The following is a 20,285-nucleotide window of genomic DNA, read 5'->3' on the forward strand; positions in this document are numbered from 1 at the left end:
TGTCTTTCAATAAAATGTTATTTTTTCATCTAGGTGTTAGAATCTAGTTAACTATGCTTACTTATTCTGTCTTCCACTGTAAGGGTTTTAAAAATAATCTAAATTTAACATGAGGAATGTTTCTAATCTCCTTGACAAGCCAACTTCACACAATCTAAAATGGCATCTGCTCACCTACAGCAGTCCCCAGTTCATCAATCCTCAACAGTCCACCTCTCAGTGAAAGAGATACTGATTGGATTTGGCATTCATGCTCTAAGCTGCTCCTGGACAAAGAAAAAGTATACAATTTGTATACTTTTATGCAACATGATTAATATAAAACCTCAATGCATACTTATCAACTAAAAACAGATAGAAAAAGAAGCCACAGACATAGTAATCTCATCCCCACCAAAAATACACGCCAAAGTCCTATAACATCTTAAAGAAAGCCTACATTCAATTGTTTGCTAGAAAGAGAATCATTGACAGACCCACTAAACTAACAATTTATTTGCTTGCTTGAAGCATTTCTGTATTGAAATGTATCTATCACCCTGCAAGTGTTTCTCAGGCAATGAACAAATAAAAAACAATTTAATAACAAATATAAAAATATTTGGACAAGCTCATATAAAAGGATATGGTCTTTCACATATCTTAGCCACACGCCATTTAGGATTTTGTAGTTCAATGCCAACACCTTGAATTGAGCTCAGAAGCAGACTGGAGTGCTTTGAATGCGATTTCCTGCTTCTTGGCAGGGGGTTGGATTGGATGGCCCATGAGGTCTCTTCCAACTCTACTATTCTATGATTCTATTCTATTCTATGCAGCTCTTGCAGGAGAAGTGGTAGATGACCTTTAAAATACATATCAGACACCAGTCTACCTGCTGCCTTCTTTTTTCTAGGGCAAGCCATGATCCGTGCATTACAGTAGTCTAATAGAGAGGTAACTAAAGTATGAAACACTGTGGCTAGATCTGCCTCCTGGCCACAGCAGCAACCTGGCTTTCCAAGAGTAGTGTAGAGAATCCTCAAGCTATGAGCCTGATCTTTCAGAGTGAGAGCAACCCCATCCAGAGCAGACAGTGATCCAAATCTCAGGTCGATTTTCCTACTGGCCAGCAGCATTTTTTCTTGTCAGGATTAAGCTCCATTCTAATCACCCACATCCAGTCCTTTAATGCACCCAGACAATTCAGTGCCACCCAGGGCCGGCCCGAGAAAATTTTAATGATTAAGCGGGGGGCGAAAATTGTGCCCCCCCCCCACGCTGCGGGAGGTGTGGCCTGGCCCCACCTCCCGCACCCTGGCCCCGCCTCCCACGCTGCTCGCCTTGGCCCCGCCTCTGGCGCAGCGTGGGAGGCGGGGTCAGGGTTGGCCCCGCCTCCCACGCTGCTCACCCTGACCCCGCCTCTCGTGCAGCGTGGGAGGTGGGGTCAGGGTGAGCAGCGTGGGAGGCAGGGCCAGGGCGCGCAAGCTGGGAGGCAGGGCTCCACCCAGACGGGGTCTTGCCTCCTGCCCCACGCGCCCTTGCCTTTTTTTCCAGGTGGCCAGACTGCAGCGAAGATTCCTCCAGGCCACGATTGCGGCCTGGAGGAACCTCCGCTGCAGTCTGGCCACCTGGAAAAGGCCAGATGGGCGAGGGTGACCAGCACGGGAGGCGGGGCAACCCTGGCCCCGCCTCCCACGCTGCTCACCCTGACCCCGCCTCTCACGCAGCGTGGGAGGCGGGGCCAGGGCACGCTGGGCGGGAGGCGGGGCACTGCCCTGACGGTGCCCCACCTCCCGCCCAGCGCGCCCTGGTCTAGCTGGCCTAAGTTGCTGGACGCAGGCGCAGATCACCCAGCCGATCTGCGCCTGCGTCCAGCAACTTCCGCGCTTTGCCGTTTGGCGCGGCAGCGGCGGTGCTACGGGGCGCTGTCGAGGCCTCGACAGCGCCCCCTAGCGGCGTGCGCCTGAGGCCACGGCTTAACGGGCCTCATAGGTTAAACCGGCCCTGGTGCCACCACAACCTCCTTTGCTCAGTTGTGGAGGAGAAACAATCAACCCCAAAAACTCTGGATGACCTTTCCCAGCAGCTTCAGGTAGATGTTGAAAAGCCACAGGCTAATAGCCCCAGTACCATCCTCTGGGAACGTTCAGTCAAGGAGGACCTGAACCATGGTAAAGTAATGTCTCCAAGTTCCATACGCTTTTCTGTTCATAGATATTATTCATGCATAATTTACAGGCAGACAGAATACTTCAAATACTGGCAGTCCCCAAGTTACAAACAAGATACAAACAAAGTTTGCTTCTAAGTTGAATTTGTTTGTAAGTCAGGCTTTCATTTCCCCTTAAAATGGCCCATGTCCCATGGTGCCTGACTACTCATTGGGATTACTGTCTTTGTTTTAAGTTATTTTAACTTTTGTAAGATGTGTTATTATACTGTGATTTTATTGTTACTGTTTTTATTAATGTAATACCATTTTGTCCCAGTGTAAGCTGCCCCGAGTCCTTCGTGAGTTGTTTATTATTATTATTATATTATTATTTTATTTGTATCACAAAATCACAAGTCGAACACTTCCCAAGTGTCTAGGACTGTGTGATGTATTTTCGGATGATGTGTGCAGATCCCAGTAGGGTGGCCTTTTGCAGTTGGCAGATTGTGATTTTGTCAATGTCTATTGTTTCCAAATGCTGGCTGAGATCTTTTGGCACGTCACCCAGTGTGCCGATCACCACCGGGACCACCTGTACTGGTTTCTGCCAGAGTCTTTGAAGTTCAATCGTGAGGCCCCGCCTGATAGCGGCTGAGTTTTTCCTGTTGTTTTTCATCAATGTAACTGTCCCCTGGGATGGCAACATCAATGATCCAAACCTTTTTCTTTTCCACAACTGTGATGTCTGGTGTGTTGTGTTCCAGAACTTTGTCAGTCTGGATTTGGAAGTCCCATGTACATATCTTTGTGTGCTCATTCTCCAATACTTTTGCAGGTTTGTGATCCCACCAGTTCTTTACTGCTGGGAGGTGGTACTTGAGACATAAGTTCCAATGAATCATTTGGGCCACATAGTTGTGCCTCTGTTTGTAGTCTGTCTGCGCTATTTTCTTACAGCAGCTGAGGATATGATCCATGGTTTCATCGGTTTCCTTGCACAGTCTGCATTTTGGGTCATCAGCTGATTTTTCGATCTTGGCCTTAATTACATTTGTCCTGATGGCTTGCTCCTGGGCTGCAAGGATCAGGCCTTCTGTCTCCTTCTTCAGGGTCCCATTCATGAGCCATAGCCAGGTCTTCTCCTTATCAGCTTTTCCTTCAATTTTATCAAGGAACTTTCCATGCAATGTTTTGTTGTACCAGCTGTCAGCTCTAGTTTGTAGTGCGGTTTTCTTGTACTGATTCTTTGTCTACTGTGTTTTGTTTATATTATTATTATTGTTATTGTTATTATTATTGGTACATTTTAAAGTGCAACTCTAGCCATGTGTGTGTGCGTGTGTGTTGGATAACATAGGGAATGGTCAATACACCTGTGATGTTTTGCTGTCTGTGCCCGTTCAGAAGATTTCACCTCACTTCCTGTCCCTGTGATAACTGGATTTTGAAAAATTTGTCTTGTGGAAACAAGGATTGGTGATAAAGCTTCAGTGGAGACACCTTTTCCCATGACAGCTCATTCAGGAGTGAACTTCTCTTCCGAGAGATAGATTTCTCTCACTTCCTGTTGTCTCACCCCCATTCTTAACTATGAGTAGTTTGTAAGTCGGATGCTTGTAACTCGGAGAAATCCTGTATACAATTCCAGTGACACTCAGTTTCTTATATATGACAGTGCCCTATAGCTCAACCATTTCAACAGGAAAATGGAGAATCCCTATCAGTGGGTTTAGTAAAATATTCATCTGACTCACTAAACAGTAAACAAAAGGTCTTCCAGTGAATATGTAATTTGAAAATGTTAAGTTATATTCATAATTCATGCACAGTAGTTGATTCCAGTAATATTAATTAAAAGTTGTTCTTGTGTATATTGAAGTAATTTCCAATTTATGGTGACCCTAAAATAGATCTTGCCTTTTCTTGGCAATATTTGGTCATATGGGGCTTTGCCTTTGTCTTCCTCTGTGGCTGAATGTGATTTGAAGATCATTCTGTTGGTTTTGGTGGCTGAGCAAGGATTCAAACCCTGGTCTCCAGAATCGTAAACTATGCCCAGACCACACCACACTAGCTCTCCATTAAAAGAGCTTTCAAACCCGTAACTATACACCTGCTCAGAGGGTATCTCTACACAAAAGCATTACCCTGCTAGAGTCAAATCTCTTTCCCTTTCTTTCTTCTCTAAACAGGCTTAAAACTGTGAAATTTTCAGTAGAAACTAAGCAGGATCAATGCTCTTATTAGTATGAGCTGGGATGGATGGAGAAGTGTGAGCTTCCCTGCTTAATCAGATTATACATGGAGAGCTACCAACATTGTTTTGTTTTTTAACTGAGCTCTGTTTAGCTTAGTTTATACTGGGGAATTATGATGGTTCTATATTCTACTGAGCACCATCTGCTGGTCATTGTGAATTTTGAGCAGATTAAAAAAAATAAGATTGTAAGAATGTCTTACATATATTTGAAATTGGCCTTTCATATTGGACAGAATGAGAAGAATAGTGAAGTGGTAGGGGTGGTAAAAGAGGAAGAAAAAGATACACACACACACACACACACACAGCCTTTAAAATCACCTAATGAAACAACACACTGCTAAAAAGACAAAAAACTGGGTAGTAGAACAAATCATAGAATTATAGAGTCCAACTGGAAAAGACCACAAGGGCCATCAAGTCCAACCCCCATTCTGCCATGCAGGTACACATAATCAAAGCAACGTGAAGATCCAGGTACAAATAACTTATATTTTTCAAAATAAAATCAGCTTTTAAGTAACTAGAATTACTAGATTACTAGAACTAACTAGATTACTAGAAAACCAATTATAGAGAAGTATTTTAAAATAATCTAGTTTTAAAAAAAATCTGCCTGAATAATACTGGCTTACTGAATGTTCACCCCAATTAATAAATAGCTTAATGTATTTTATCAACATAAGTGCTAATTGATTCTTGTGGCTTCTAACAATAGCTTGAGATGAGAAGGTCATCATAGGGGCCATGCTACTTCCCACCAGGATCACTCATTTGGCTCCAGTGTTATGATATCCAACGATACTCTGCAATATGATTACATCTTAGAATTATAATGTGTGTGAGTTAAATGCCCCATAGCTGTTTTCTTTCCAGCCGAGAGAAAGAATTTTGCCTAGCAACATCTTTCTTATGGGAAGTTTTGGACATTTATAATATGAATATATACTATGAATGTTTATCAGGAAGCAAGCTCCATTTGGTTCAACAGGACTCATTGTCCAAAATGCATGTATATACCAGCATATAGAAACAAGACAAATCAAGGTTATTCAGGATATATGTGCATTTCAACAATTAGGAATCTAATTCATAGCTTTAAACAGGTCTGATGAAAGTCAGTGCACCATGTGAGGATCAAGGCTGAGAATGGTGTGCATTTGCCTTATCAAATCTTTGTCAGAGATTACCTAAATTAGGAAAAAATAGATACGATATAATCATAAGGTTAGAATTTTTGCAAAGAGAGAAAACTGAGATATTCGTTCTTTATAACAGTTTTATTCAAGTTTGTGTGCTCTAGTGTTGAGACAAGGCCTAGAATATCATTACACTGTAATACAATAATAATTTTAGCTGTTGAACCAAGCCTGCTTGGCATCCTTGGTTTACATTTTTTTTCTCCAGTACATCCACAAAAAAAGCCTAGAGAAAGCAAAAGGATCTTCTATCAATCTCAATTACCTCTGTGCATTTAAATATTGTTCTCTAGCATAAATTAAAAATGTATCAAAGATATACACACAACATACTATTAATGAACAGATGTGAAACAAACCAGTGAAACAAACCAGCCACTGATATAAATTTAAATTATTTTAAGCCTCAAATGGCTTAAAGAGGCAACAAGATATCATTAAATAAAGCTTTTTCAGAAAAAAAATCCATCTTTTAGCCCACCACTGTTGACTTGCTGCTGAGCAGAAGCTGAAAGGCAGATTTCAATATCCACTTACCTACTGTCACAGAACAAAGAACACAGTACCTCACAGACAAGAACTGTAATGTAGATTTGGGATCATAAATGATCTTTTCAGTGCTACAGCCCCCTACCAATATTTTTGTATGTGTGAAAACAGTAATTTTGTAAAAAGCCTCAGGTGGTTTCAGCCAATATTAAGAATCAAATTCTCTCTCTAAGGTGCTTCACAAAAAATCGTTATGCTGCACCTATGCAAACAACTATCAAAAATAAAAACATTCTACACCTGAGCATGCAAGACCATATGGGCTAACCTGTGAGATACATCACTTGTGTGGAATTATTCCACATGAATACAATCTTTCACCAACAGAAAACAGATCCAACAAAGAGGAGGAAGAGGAGGTGATGGTGGTGGTTCCAGGGGATCCAGTTATGCAAGTAGCAGAGATTGGTCCTCCTCCTACTACCACAAGAGTTGGCAACCCTAGATTCAAGGAAGGTGATTTAATAAGTCTCAAAACCTAGTTGTAACTACTTACAGTAGATGTGCATTACTACTCCCTTACAAAGGAAGGTAATAGAAAAGCAGATTATTCACCTGTCATCACTACAGAGTCACACCTATGGTGCTGTGGCTATCCCTAGCAATCTTCTGAACTTTCCAAATCTTTGGTTAGCACAGGGGTGATAATTCTGCATTCTTATAAATACTGTTGAGTGACAACTTCTGGAATTTATCACTACAGGCTATGACGGTTAAGAATACTGGGAGTTGCAGTTCAACATCTGGAGGGACACACATTTCTGAGCTGGCAGCTTGGCACTCCTGCTCCTTCCATTGAAATAGACTTCTACTCTTTAGCATGGTTTGAGGAGGGATTTTTAGAAAACACCTGAAGCAGGATAAAAGGGTGGTTGTGTGACTGTGAAGACAACCAACTCAGAGAATATTGGTCACAAGCATAGAGCAGCTATAAGACAACATCCTATCTGTACTGAAAGAAAAACAAAAACAAAAATGCACACAAACTAAATTACAGAAGTCAACTAGATCAAGGTTCTACATCAGAAGATTACATAAAGCAAAAGGAGGTTGACACCAGCTGAGAAATCATAAAAAGGACAGAATGAGAGGAATCAGAGTATTTGGGAACAAACATCCACAACCTTCATCCTATGTGTTTCTATACATCATGCATACATTTAAACCGAAGGATACCTCAAACATTATGGGATACAATTTTGAACAGATACTAATTTAAAATGATTAATATTTAAATAGAGAAGATAGTCATTCTTCTCAATTCACCAGGAATAGAATATTCCATTAGTTTCCATTGTCTTGAAAAAGACAATTAGAGAATGCTTTAGGGTTTTATGTTTCATGTAAAATGCAAACTCTCATGTGGCAAAATAAATTTCTGCTCTTCTCTCCAAGTGATATAAAAAGGATGTTGATTCTCAGAAACGTATTAGTCTCACCATCTGGGACATGGAGTCCTTTCTGGGATTGGAACCATAATCATGGCCATGCACTGGTTAAAATTAGAGTTTGCTCCTAAACATTCAGCATCCTCCTAAAATTCACACTGTACTATAGCACCTTTATAGTTAGTGCCAAGACCACTATTATTTCTACTTACAAAATAGATCAGGTGAGGGCCAGCTACACGAGAGGAAGCTGTTAGCTTCAATCACTCAATAGGAATCTTGAAATAGCTGACCTAGATGAGGGATGTGGAAATCTCTCGGTCACTTTCACCCCATTTTTCTGAATTTTCTTAACTTTCTTTCATATCAGATTATGTAACATTGGTTTTAATTCTCACTTTGAAATCTGCACTGATATTTTCCTATTATACACATCTTCTTTACAAATTTTATTTAAGTTTGGGTTTTTTAAATTTACATCTTGCCTTCTTCCTAGCATGAGACAATGTTCTGTATATTGAGTAAAGCCTGTTTGTGCATGTTTTTTCAACTGTGTGAATTTTAGCAAATAACATTTACAAATACCTGCATTGCAAGTCTTGCAAACACATGAATTCTCAAGTTGACATGTGTTTCTTTTCACAGGGAGCCCAGGGAGGAGTGAAAAGGTTACTTTCATTGAGCCTTGTACATGCTTGTTAGTTCAATAATACAGAAGTTAAATGTGAAGCATGCTAAACAGCAGGACTTGACCTTAAGAGGGAGAAAGACACTCAGAATCTATACATATTCAAAGAAATAACTCTTTAGATTTGCTTGTCTGGCTGGGCCTAGAGAAAATAAAATAATCTCAAAGTAGCATAGGATTAGTCTAAAAAATGCTACAAAGAAGTGGTTTCTCCGCATGAACATAAAAAAACATATTTAAAGATTTTTAAACACAAGGAAGTATAATCACGCTTCTTTTGAAGACAGAATAATAATTGCAACTTGCTCAGTAAATCTCCACTCCTGCTGCATGAGGTAGCTGTTAATACAGATGAAACAAGAGAGGCACATATGGCAAAACAATTTGCCCAATATCATACAGCAAGATGGCTGAACCAACATTAAACCTGAACTGATACTACTTCAAATTTTAGTTTCACTTCTAAACACAATAGTGCCACAGATTTACTCAAAACCAATTATGGCTCAGAGTCATGAACTGTAGACATTCTCATTGAAACACAGCAAAGGGGTCAAGAGAAATAAATATAATACAGGAAGAGAGATGTCAAAATTGTGAGCAAAAAAACAACAACAAACTTTAACATCACATTTTCCAGAACTGAGGTACTACTCCACAGTTCTTTATTTTATGATAACTTTAAAATCATAAGTTTTAACATTAGAATAAAAAGGCTAGACCCAGGCATACTTCAGTTAACAAAGTTCTGACAAAGAAGCTCCTTTTTACAAAACCTTATGATTTGTATTTTGGTGGCCAAACTGATAGATCTAGGCTTCTTTAAAATGATGGGAAAATGGTGAGGCAGATTTCTCAGCTTTGATGTTCAACATGCCTTGAAAGGGATTCTGGAGGCAGCTGGTATTAGCTTGTCTATGGTAGATTGATACAAAGAATTCACACTGTTTACTACAGTCACACTGTTACCAACTGAAACTGTGTTTCTCCCAGACCTCTATTGCCCTTCCAATGCTAATGTTATTAAAAATTTCCAATTAGTCTGAGAACAAAAAGAAAAAAGAAAAAGGAAATTGGGGGACAAAAAAAGAAAGAAATAAAAACAAATAATTGCTGGATGCACTTGGGAAGAAGCTTTCAAGTGGTCTCTCAACAATTCAATATGGTTTTTTTTTTTACTTATGCTAGTTTTACCTGACATCGCTGATTAATTTCACATTTGTATATTGTAAGTTTGAGTTGAAAAGTTGCTAAAGCACATTGACCTGCTATTCGTTTTTGTGGTATATGTACTATAGATGTGAGGTTCAAAAAAAGGGGTTCAAAAGACATTAGAATACTGGGGGGTGTTGGTGCTTCGTTTCTAAAGTGTTTCAAAATTAAACCTAGTGAAAATTGCATTATTATAATGAGACTAATGAAATTTTGTTACTATTTCATTACAGGAGTTGCGCATAATTAAATTACTATAATTGGGGAGAAATCAGGGGCTCCTATCTCCCTTATTTTTAAAGCGATCGGGATGAAGCTTGCTATAGTGGTAGAATACATTTACCACTGTTAGCCCACCAAATTTCAGAAAATTTCACTTATTCACGGATTTTTGGTTAATTTTCAAAGTTTTTATAAACAGCATTTTTTTTATAATAAAAAAATCTGCTCCTACTTTGAAATTGTTATTTCCTGTTTAACTGTGTATTCTTTACTAAACTATTTGGTGTGGGTCACGCAAATGCTTCAGCTATGGCTTCCAACTTACAAAACTTTTCTTACGATTTCTGACACTTCTGAATTTTTTGCACATGCCTAATAGGCACCTATTTTATTAAGATGTTTCTACTTTTGGTATCAAAATTTATGTTAAAGAAGCAATGCCCAGGAACATATCCACTTTGTTAACTGAGGCATGCCTATAGTGACAGGAGGGACCCCTACATTTCCTCAAGAGTAACAGAAATCTGTTCACACCCTTCACTCAGCCAATGATGAGAGGCATCTTTGACAAGATGCATAGTCTTGGAATTGCCTGCCTTGAAGCTCTCTTGAGTTCTGAATGAAGCAAAGAGACTAGAGTGTAAGTGTTCATCATCATCTGTCCAGAAAACATTTCCAAGATCAGTGTGTGATCACAGGATATCTTTTTTATCTTGTCTAGAGACTTGGCAACACTGAAAGCACTGAAGTGCATTCTGCTTTCTGGACCTATCTACCATACTCTTGCCCAAATTAACTACAGTAGAGTCTCACTTATCCAAGCCTCGCTTATCCAAGCTTCTGGATAATCCAAGCCATTTTTGTAGTCAATGTTTTCAATATATCATGATATTTTGGTGCTAAATTCGTAAATACAGTAATTACAACATAACATTACTGCGTACTGAACTACTTTTTCTGCCAAATTTGTTGTATAACATGAAGTTTTGGTGCTTAATTTGTATAATAACCTAATTTGATGTTTAATAGGCTTTTCCTTAATCGCTCCTTATTATCCAAGTTATTCGCTTATCCAAGCTTCTGCTGGCCCGTTTAGCTTGGATAAGTGAGACTCTACTGTATATGTATAAGTCAAGGGCAAGGGGATAGTGCTACCACTGCTTGAGAGATCCAGCCACCCCCTGGTCGCTATCAATTCCCCCCCCCCCCCCCCCCGGCAATCAGAAAGGCCTTTTGGACACACTATTCAGAGATGGAAATGGTTCCTTTTTTGATCAAACATAAGGTACAATATTATGAAAAAAGGGAGTGCCCATTTTCTAAAGCGTGGTGAAAGGTGAGAGCTTTGTCCATCCCAAGAGTACATAAAATAAATACCAGCACCCTCTACTCTCTTGGTGATCCTTCGAGAAAAGCACTAAAGTGCTATTGTTGCCACAGCCATTTTCCCACTCAGGTGTTCAAAAAGTCAGAAGAGGTGTTGTGAAAGAGTACAGGGGATTGGTGTTTCTATTACATTCTCTGGAAACAAAGTAAGCTCCCAGCTTTTGCCGCTCTACAGTATTTACATTGAGCAGTAGATTTTTCAGTAATTTTTAACTAAATTTTTGGACTTATTCATGTTTTTTAGTCCTGCTAAGAATTCAGGGAGAATCCCCTTTCTCTACGATTTGAGAAGGGCAAAAGTTCAGACCAGAAAGAAAAGATGTGAAGATGACAGATCCTTGAGTAGGAAATCAAATGACATGCCTTAATGCATTCAGTATCCCCAGATTCACTAGACATATTAGTTCATTATTAGGGAGAAGTCATTTCAAACGCAAGATACCCAATGTAATTATTAATATAACATTCAATGAAACGGGGGCATATAAAAATCACTGTTTTCATGCAATATACTGCTGAAATTTGGCAAAGGGTACAACAATTCACAACACATGATTGACTGTATTTCACAAGTTCCTGGTTGGACAAAAACCTTGTGTATCAAGTCATGATAGTTTGTGCTAAAGTTTCACATCATTCCCCTCCTCCCTTCAGTGTCAAAGTTTTCTTTCCTCCATTATCCCACTGGTTAATTTGTATCACTGCATTTTGACATCTATTTACCTGAGACATGATTTCAGGATTCTTTTTAAAAATAACAACTCAAAGCCCTTTGCCTTTTCAGTAAAATACAATAAATGTGTTGTGATACATTATATAGGTGGTATTGGCCAAGTACAGTATTTATCAAGTATTTATCAAGACATCCACTCCATTTTTATTCCCCAGCACTCAGTTTGGAAAGGTGGAACTACTGGTATTTGCATATCCCAAAAGATAAAATATTAGTTCTAGAAAATCAAGAGAAAAAAATTGAAATCTAGCATGAGTGCTGGTAGAAAAACATCTAAATGTTAACACATATTCCTGTAGCCTAACAGCCTGTAAACAACATTACTGTCTATTACTAGATTTAAAATATTGGAGTTGAGGTTATCATAAAATTCATACCAATATCGGGTATCTGAGTACTTGCAGTTTAAGAATGGAGGCTTAGATATATCACACTGCATGTCGCAGTTTAACACTGTAATGAAGAAACAAGGAAGACTACAGGAAACCTCACTTCAAGACTCAGCAGCTCTGTGTAGCTCAGCTACAAGCTGCTATTATCATATCTGTAGTGGACACAACATTGCAAAATGACTTCAGCAGCATCACTCTACTTCCAAGTGTCTTCAAAGTGCATTTGCAGTGCAAGAAGTAGAACTAAATCAAACAGAGTTTACCAACTCTTTATGAATTTCATGCTAAGACCAAAATTCTGGTTTCAGTTCATAAGCTGCAGGTTTGTGTGTTCTGAGTCCAGTTCTGCATAGCGGCACAGTGCTGTCCTCGTTCTGCCCTTCAACATCTATGTCCAAGAGTGTCTGTTCTTCTTCAGGCAGTCTGACATGGAAAGAAAGTAGTGCAGGCCTCTCTTCAACAGTGCTGCTACTGCTGACAAAGCAGGAATCCAGGTTACTAGGTGTTTCTGTACTGGAACTATTGGCAGAGGAATCACCCCTAGCATTACTTGGGGATACAAACCACCAGGGGTCAACCCGGTGCCTGTTAGCTGAAGGGCGTGGCCTAGGTAGGAACTCCAAGGTCTTAGGTCTCTCCAGCATGGAGTCTTGCTGAGCATTATGGCGCCTGGGGGTTGGAGGAAAGATGAGGTTGGGGTCTGGTAGTCGAGGGACTTCGTTTGGACCCTGACTTGGACTGGGCGTTCTTAGTACTCCTACTCCCCATCAGGAAGAAAGAAAGAAAACACAAGAAAAGAGGGGGAAGGGCAAGAAGAGAGAGAAACCAACCAGTTAGACAACACGGATGAAGTGAGACATCGGGCTCATTTGATAAAAAAAGAGTGATGTCAGACAGAGGGTTGATTCTGTTTATTTAGGGCATGCAAACAACATAGAACTGCACAAATCTTCATTATGATCCCTGTAGGATCATATGATAGATGGGGGCAATAACAGGTACAGCAAAACCAGCACTATCCAAACATGACATTGTCCAAAGAAAGTTGTGAAAGTGCACAACTTATACTCATCTCCCCCTTTTCCTTGATGATCCTGGAATATGATGTTGGAGAGAAGAGAATGACATCGGCCCAAACATGGGCTAGAGCTCATTTGAAATGGCAATACGTACTCCATGGCAATGCGCACAGCAAAGACATTCTTTGCTGCCATCATTGCAACTGCACAGAATTGCCCAATTGAACTGTCAGAGGACTATTACAAACTAGTCCTCAAGAGGAAAATGGTGACCACTCAACAGGTCACTGAGAAGAATTTGCACAGTGCTTTGAATTTAAAGTAGCTCAAATTTGCTCTGACTTGGATACTGTAGTTGATACAGCCCCAGTGGATTTAACCTTGATGCCTGCTTCTCCAGTGTTGATTAATACTTTTCAATTTATTCAGCCTGAAGATGTGAGCAGGATCCTTGGAGAGGTGAGGCCTGAATTTAAAAGGTTGGCCATGAAACTCTCTGTAATGGACAACTACCGTCCACCTGTTCATTTTTGAGCAAGGTATTGGAACATGTGGTTGCCTCTCATCTCCAGGAGTTTCTAGATGAAATGGATTACCTAGATCTATTTCAATTCGGTTTCAGGCCTGGTTATGTGGTAGAGACACCTTTGTGGATAATCTACAGAGAGAACTGGACCGGGGGAGTATCTCCCTGTTGGTTTTATTGGACCTGTCAGCGGCTTTTGATGCTATTGACCATGGTATTTATTTATCATGTCAGAAACAAATTGAGGGTACAATTACAATGTATTTTTTAAAAATACAAAATTAAAAACTTAGCATTATACTAGATTTCCTTTGACCAGAAGATGGCCATTTGGAGTGCCTCTGGTGTCACTGTAAGAAGGTTCTCCATTGTGAAGGTTTTAAGAAGGTATCCTTCTGGGTTGGCTCACTGGGATGAGAATTAGAGGCATTGTTTTAAAGTGGATCCATTCCTTCCCAGAGGGGTGAATATAGGGGGATTCCTATTTGAGCCTCTGATCATTTGAGTTATTTTGTCCCCTATGCTATTTAAAAACCGCTGAGAAGTCATCCAGTGTTTTGAGGTGCAGTGACTTCTATATGCAGATAACACCCAGCTTTACTATCTTTTTCTTCATCAAGTGAAGTCCTGCTCCTAAATCAGTTCTTGTCATTAGTAATGGACTGGATGAGAGAAAACTTACTGAAACTTAATCCAGACAAAACAGAGGTGCTTCTGGATAGTCATAAGACAGATCAGGAAACAGTTATCCAGCCTGTGCTGGATGGGGTTACACTCTGCTGAAGACAAAAGTCTACAGTTTGGGTGCATTCCTGGACTCAACGTTGAAACTGAAGGCCCAAGTATCTGCAGATGCATAGAGTGCCTTTGCACATTTAAAACCTGTGTGGATCTGGCTATGGTGGTATACGTTTTAGTTACATCCCATTTGGATTACTGTAGCTTGTTGTACACCTGGGGCTGCCTTTGATGAGATGTCTGACAACCACATTCACTTACTTTTAATATTTGCAGTTATGCAGCTTTGGAAAATAATGTTAAAGCAGGGCATGATTATAGGAATAGTTTAATCCCAACAGATGTTAAGTTACTAGGAATGCATACTAATCAAATTTCAACCTTCAACTGGTTGAAATCTAGACAAATTTATCAAATGATTGCTATTTCTGAAATGAATCTACCTACTGCAAAGCAACAAAAAGCAACACCAGCAAAGATCCTGAAAAAAGAGCAGTTTTACTTAAACAGTAATTGCAATTATACCCTGAAAATATTACAATTAGAGCCAAATTTACTAGACAAAACAAAGTTCAAACTGCCTTTAGAGGTATGATGCTGGAAGGAAACTAATCAGTAGATGTCAAATGAAAATGAAACAATAGGAAAAGAAATTTACATTTTGTCTTTACTCTTGTGTTTTACTGTTTTATGAAATGGTAGACAGAATGTGGAAACTGATGCAAAGATATGACCCTTCAAAGAATCCACATATCTTTCCTTGCAAGCCTACAAATTTCATCCTTATTTATTTTATTTTATTTTAATCCCACCTTTCTTTTAATACAGGGAAATAAAAATTTCATGTACCAATTTTTTTTCTTTTTTAAAACCAGTTTTAAGCAGAAAGATTGTTTGCAGAAAGTGCTGAAAATAGATTTGTCAGCCAAATTCTCTAGCGTGGTCAGTATAGGGAATAAATTGGGGTTTTTATGGTAAAGAAGCAGTTAGGCCATGGTGTGGCAAGCAAGGAATTATTTTCTAGAAATGGTTAAAGCAAAAAAGTGTTTTTTAATTATGGGAGGAAGAAAGTGATCATCTTTCTCAAGAGAACAAAAACTACAGAGCTGCTGAAGAGAACCTTCATGTAGAAAATCTGGATGCAGTTTTATACAGTATGGAAAAGAATGCATGCAAGGAGAAAAGCAATATTAAAAGTAGAACAAAGTAGGAAAGAAAAAGAGAAGTTGCAGCCATAAATGAAGGACAAGGCCGAAAGATGTGAAGAAAGATGGACCAAGACCAGACAGAAGTAGGCTTTGTTGCTGAATCTATAGGGGAATCTGCTGTTCACCCTCCCCAAATGAGGATAGTTCCATCTGATTATATAGAGGAATTCTTGGCTTAATCCAGCCATTAGAGGAAACATCTACAGCTTCTACTGCAACAGAGGCAGTGGCAAACTGTGTCCTTCACTGGCTTCTATTATATGGAGCGTAAAGATGGAAGAGGATATCTTACCTGTTCCTAGTGCTCCTGTTGGAGAATTACTGGAAGGGCATCCATTTGCAAGCAGACCAGCCACTTTTATGGCACCTTCAGAGGGGGTGCGTCTATGTCCTTTTTGTCGGGTTTCAGAAGAAAGAGTCACATGGGTTGGAGTCAAGGACTGGTTGGGGTCCCGCTTGAATCTCTCAACACGGATATTAACCAGTGGGTTATTAACAACTGGCAAGGGAGCCTTCACTGTCACAGGGCTGACAGGCATCTCATACACCACTATCTCATCACTATCTGAGCGCAGCAGGGAACGTGTGGAGTTACATTCGGAAATAGAAGACAAGGAGAGCAGGGTGAGAGAAGTGGATGGCTCTCCTAGCAGCAGCGTGGGCTCCTCTTTTTTAAAGAGCTTCCTTGAAGGAGGGCTGGTGCTGCGACGGGAGCGCCCTGTCCGCTGGAAGATACTGTCACGCTTCTTCTTCTCTTCCTTGGGGGCATCCTGCTCATCCTGCGTTAGCAGCTGGCACTTGCCAGCTTCCAGGAGATCGAAACCTAGGCCAGCAGCAGCTAAGACAGCCCCACAGCCAAGAAAGGCAAGCTCACACTGTTTGTACTGGGAACCCCCACGTTTGAGGCTATTGGTGGGGGTGAGCTGCGGTGTGCTTGTGGCAGAGTTCACCGGAGTGACCTCCTCATTGGCATCACTGCACTGGCCATCCCAGTCCTCATTCTTCTGAAATGGGATGCAGAGATACGAAGGGTTAGGCCTAGGAGAAGGTGGAATCTTGCTCTCCCCATTTTTCAAAGAATCACCATCTTCATTCTCTGGAGCAAAGACACAAGCAAGAATGAGGTATTTCCACTGTCAGTATCATCTGATTAGATTTCACAAATTTAGAGCCGTAGTGTGGGGAGCAAAGGATGAATAAGATGGATGAGTCAAAAAAGACAATTTCAAACATTAACAGAAAAATGTGCGAAGTATGCTTGTCATAAAGATATTCATATTTATTTATGATTTATAAAGTATCTAAAATTCTTACAGGTTGATCTGCAGCTTTGAAATTTAAAACAGGGAGAGATAGAGGGTTTGAACTACAACTTTCAGAATAAACTAGTTATGCATGCTGGGCTTGTGTGAGTTTTAATAAGAAAAGAATCTGGAGGGCATCAAGGCAGCTAACTTGATCTATAAGATACACTTGAAAAGATAGGGATGAAAGAAGCAAATTACAGTACTCATCCTTACAACCCTATAACTCAGTCCAAATCAGAGGCAGTACAGTTAGTAGATGGCTCATCTGAAAATGGGGGTCAGACAGCCTCCATAACACAAAGCACCTTTTGTAAATTTATTACGTTTTTATTTACAGTATTTATACCCCGCCCTTTTCACCCCTAAGGGGACTCAGAGAGGCTTACAGAACACACATATGGCAAACATTCAATGCTGATTATGCAATTAACTAGGACAGACAACAGAACAGAGGTAAAGGCAGTTTTTCCCATCTTATTTCTGACATCTTGGAGGCTGTGCTCAACTTCAGCCACGGGGGGGGGGGGGGGGGAGGTGCTGTCTTTTCATCTTCCATGCCGAGGATCTTTCTCCCGATCAATGTCCTTAAAGGTGCCATTAAGTAAGTAAGTAAACGACCTTCTGTACCTACTCACATTTCGGCTTTCGACCCGCTAGGTGGGCAGGTGAACTGGGGCTGACAGTAAGTGCTCACCCAACCCGGGCTCAAACTGCCGACCTTTCGATTGGCTGGATTTTTCTGCAGCAGAGTGGTTTAGCCTGAAGTGTCAGCAACACTTAGGGGGACACAGCTTGGTCATAATTACCCCTCCCTGCTAAACACTAGACTAGATTATTCTAATTTGTTATATATGAGACTGCTTTTGGAAATTTCCTGAACACTTTAATTTTAAATATTACTCTTAGGATGAAATAGGTTCAAGAGTTTTTTATTGTTTCAGTACTGAAAACTTCCACAGTTAATTTGTTTCCAAGTACAACTCACGCAAAAGCTTACCTTAGAAACTTTTAATGGCTTAGTAAGCGAGTGCCTAAAAGGCAGCATTTTCCCACCTGTAAACGACTATGCATTAAAATTATTGTTAAAGATTGTCCTGTAACTTTCTCCTATCCCATCCTCATACAGTTAGGCAATTCTGCAAGGGCATATGTCCCACTTAAGCCAATGATGGAAACAAAGTTGCTATGTATGGTAACCTGTAAAGAGTATTGCATGAAAGCCCTGAAATTACAGTGCAGAAACGTATTTGAAATTTGCTTTTAAAGGAAGGAGGGGAGAGATAGAGATGAATGAAGCAGAATGCAGTTACTTCAATACAACCTATTTAATAAACATTTTACCGATTTCTGCTAGGCTTGTAAATCCTAGAAAAGGGATTATTGTTCTCTGGACTTTCCCTAGGTTTGGTGCACTGGATGACCACTGTCTCGATCCATCGACAAGGGACTTTAGACTAAAATAAAGAGAAGAAAACAGTATAAATAATGGAAGTTCTTTTCTTCTGCTTAGTTGATGACTGATACTGTTGAAATTAGTTTTGAGCAAGTGAGGTGTTAACTTCAGTTATTAGCTAATGAGGCGTCCTTCGGTGCATGTTTCCATAAAGGAGAGGAAATACCAAATGAATAAAATTCAACAATAAACTAATATATAAAGACATTCTAAAGTATAATTGAAGTGAACTATTTTACCATCACCTGGATTTAATATGATGCTCCTATCTACCTATGAAAGGAGCATAATATTCAATCCAGGCGATGGTAAAATAATTTACATTAGTTACTCAAAATTCTAGAATGCCTGGGGGGAAAGGAGTTTTTACCTAGAGAAACTAGCCTGTTTTTTCTGGGTAGTTTATTCTAAATCAGTGGTTCTCAACCTGGGGGTCCCCACATGTTTTGGCCTACAACTCCCAGAAATCCCAGCCAGTTTAAAAGCTGTTACATTTTCTGGGAATTGAAGGCCAAAAACATCTGGGGACCTCAGGTTGAGAACCACTGTTCTAAATGTTTTATAGTTTAGAAGGCCTTATTTCAGTCAAAAATGTAAGGCAGGAGATATGTAGAAAAAGTGGAATTGACATGCTCACTTTAAAAGTAAGACAAAATAAGATATGTAACTTGGTAAAAGGCTATTAAAAAGTGCACTACATTCTTGATGCACTGCTGCAAGTCGAAAAATAAATGACACTGTCAAAATCTCATGTTTGTGAAGGTTACACGATGTGGTGTATTGTCAATTTGTTGCATGGCAGAAAATATTTGTTTCCTTCATAACAGAAGGAATAAGATGAAAGTTCACTAGCTGAAGCATAGAAATCTAATGAATGTATGTCAGAAAAATTACTACTTAATTACTACTACTTTCTCCATTATCGAGTTATCTCATTTGTTGCAAAAAATGAAATCACTAGAGGGCACTAGAAAACAATTCAAGCTGTCACTATCTTTGAATTATGTACCTGTGAGAAGTATACCTTCTGTTTTCATTTTTTTTTTTGCACCTCCTGGGGTATACTTGGAACCAGACACAATTTGGGGCCAGAAATTCATGCATTTCATGGGTTGTAATGGGTTATGTCTAATTTTAAAAATATGTTCAACTTGCACATATTTGAATGATACATGAACTTATCAACTTCACTTTTCAGGTAAACATACATAAGTAAAGGCACTTTAACTACTAAAGTAACAAGCCACATAAGGTTATAAACATCACCAGCAGCAGCAACTTGAATTCAGATTGGAAACAAACTAGTAGCCAATGCAGTTTATGACTAGTGTTACATACTGTAATACAGTAGAGACTCAGTTATCCAACATAAACGGGCCGGCAGAATGTTGGATAAGCGAAAATGTTGGATAATAAGGAGGGATTAGGAAAAAGCCAATTAAACGTCAAATTACGTTATAATTTTACAAGTGAAGCACTAAAACAACATGTTTTACAACAAGACTACACTTGTTTGAGAGCATGGCTGCATTTGTGTTGTTGTTGAGTGTGTTGGCCTGCTACGCATTGCTGCTTAGAGAGACATCTGTGGATCCGAGTAGGAGGCAGACTGTGTTGGATAATGCAGAATATTGGATAAGCGAAGGTTGGATAAGCAAGACTCTACTGTACCTGTGGCTTTCAAGTTGTCTTCAAGAACAGCCACATATAGAATTCAGTATCTGAACTAGGATGTTACCAGTGAATAGACTACTGGGACTAAGGTATATCTGCCAGGAAATCTCATAGGTTAGTGCAACAACTGACACTGATGCCAGGCACACCAAGCCACAGAGTCCGCTTGGGTCTCCAATGGCAGAAATGGATCC

General features: G+C 39.8%; 1 protein-coding gene across 4 annotated transcripts in view; it reads right to left on the bottom strand.

Annotated features, from left to right (window-relative positions):
- Positions 1-5,662: 5,662 nt before the first annotated feature.
- The window catches only part of map3k9 (mitogen-activated protein kinase kinase kinase 9), a 55,082-nt gene continuing 40,459 nt past the window's right edge, over positions 5,663-20,285 (bottom strand). For 2 of the 4 annotated variants that reach the window (XM_008103719.3, XM_003214544.4), the window contains 3 exons: positions 18,306-18,418; positions 15,950-16,753; positions 5,663-12,923 (listed from right to left, as the gene is read on the bottom strand). In XM_008103719.3, the coding sequence (XP_008101926.2) occupies positions 12,451-12,923; positions 15,950-16,753; positions 18,306-18,418 (1,390 nt within the window). In that variant the 3' untranslated portion in view covers positions 5,663-12,450. The remainder of the gene's footprint in view (positions 12,924-15,949; positions 16,754-18,305; positions 18,419-20,285) is intronic. The other 2 variants (XM_008103733.3, XM_062968087.1) reach the window with 2 other exon arrangements.

This window comes from Anolis carolinensis, chromosome 1 (genome assembly GCF_035594765.1).
Source record: "Anolis carolinensis isolate JA03-04 chromosome 1, rAnoCar3.1.pri, whole genome shotgun sequence".
NCBI lineage: Eukaryota > Metazoa > Chordata > Lepidosauria > Squamata > Dactyloidae > Anolis > Anolis carolinensis.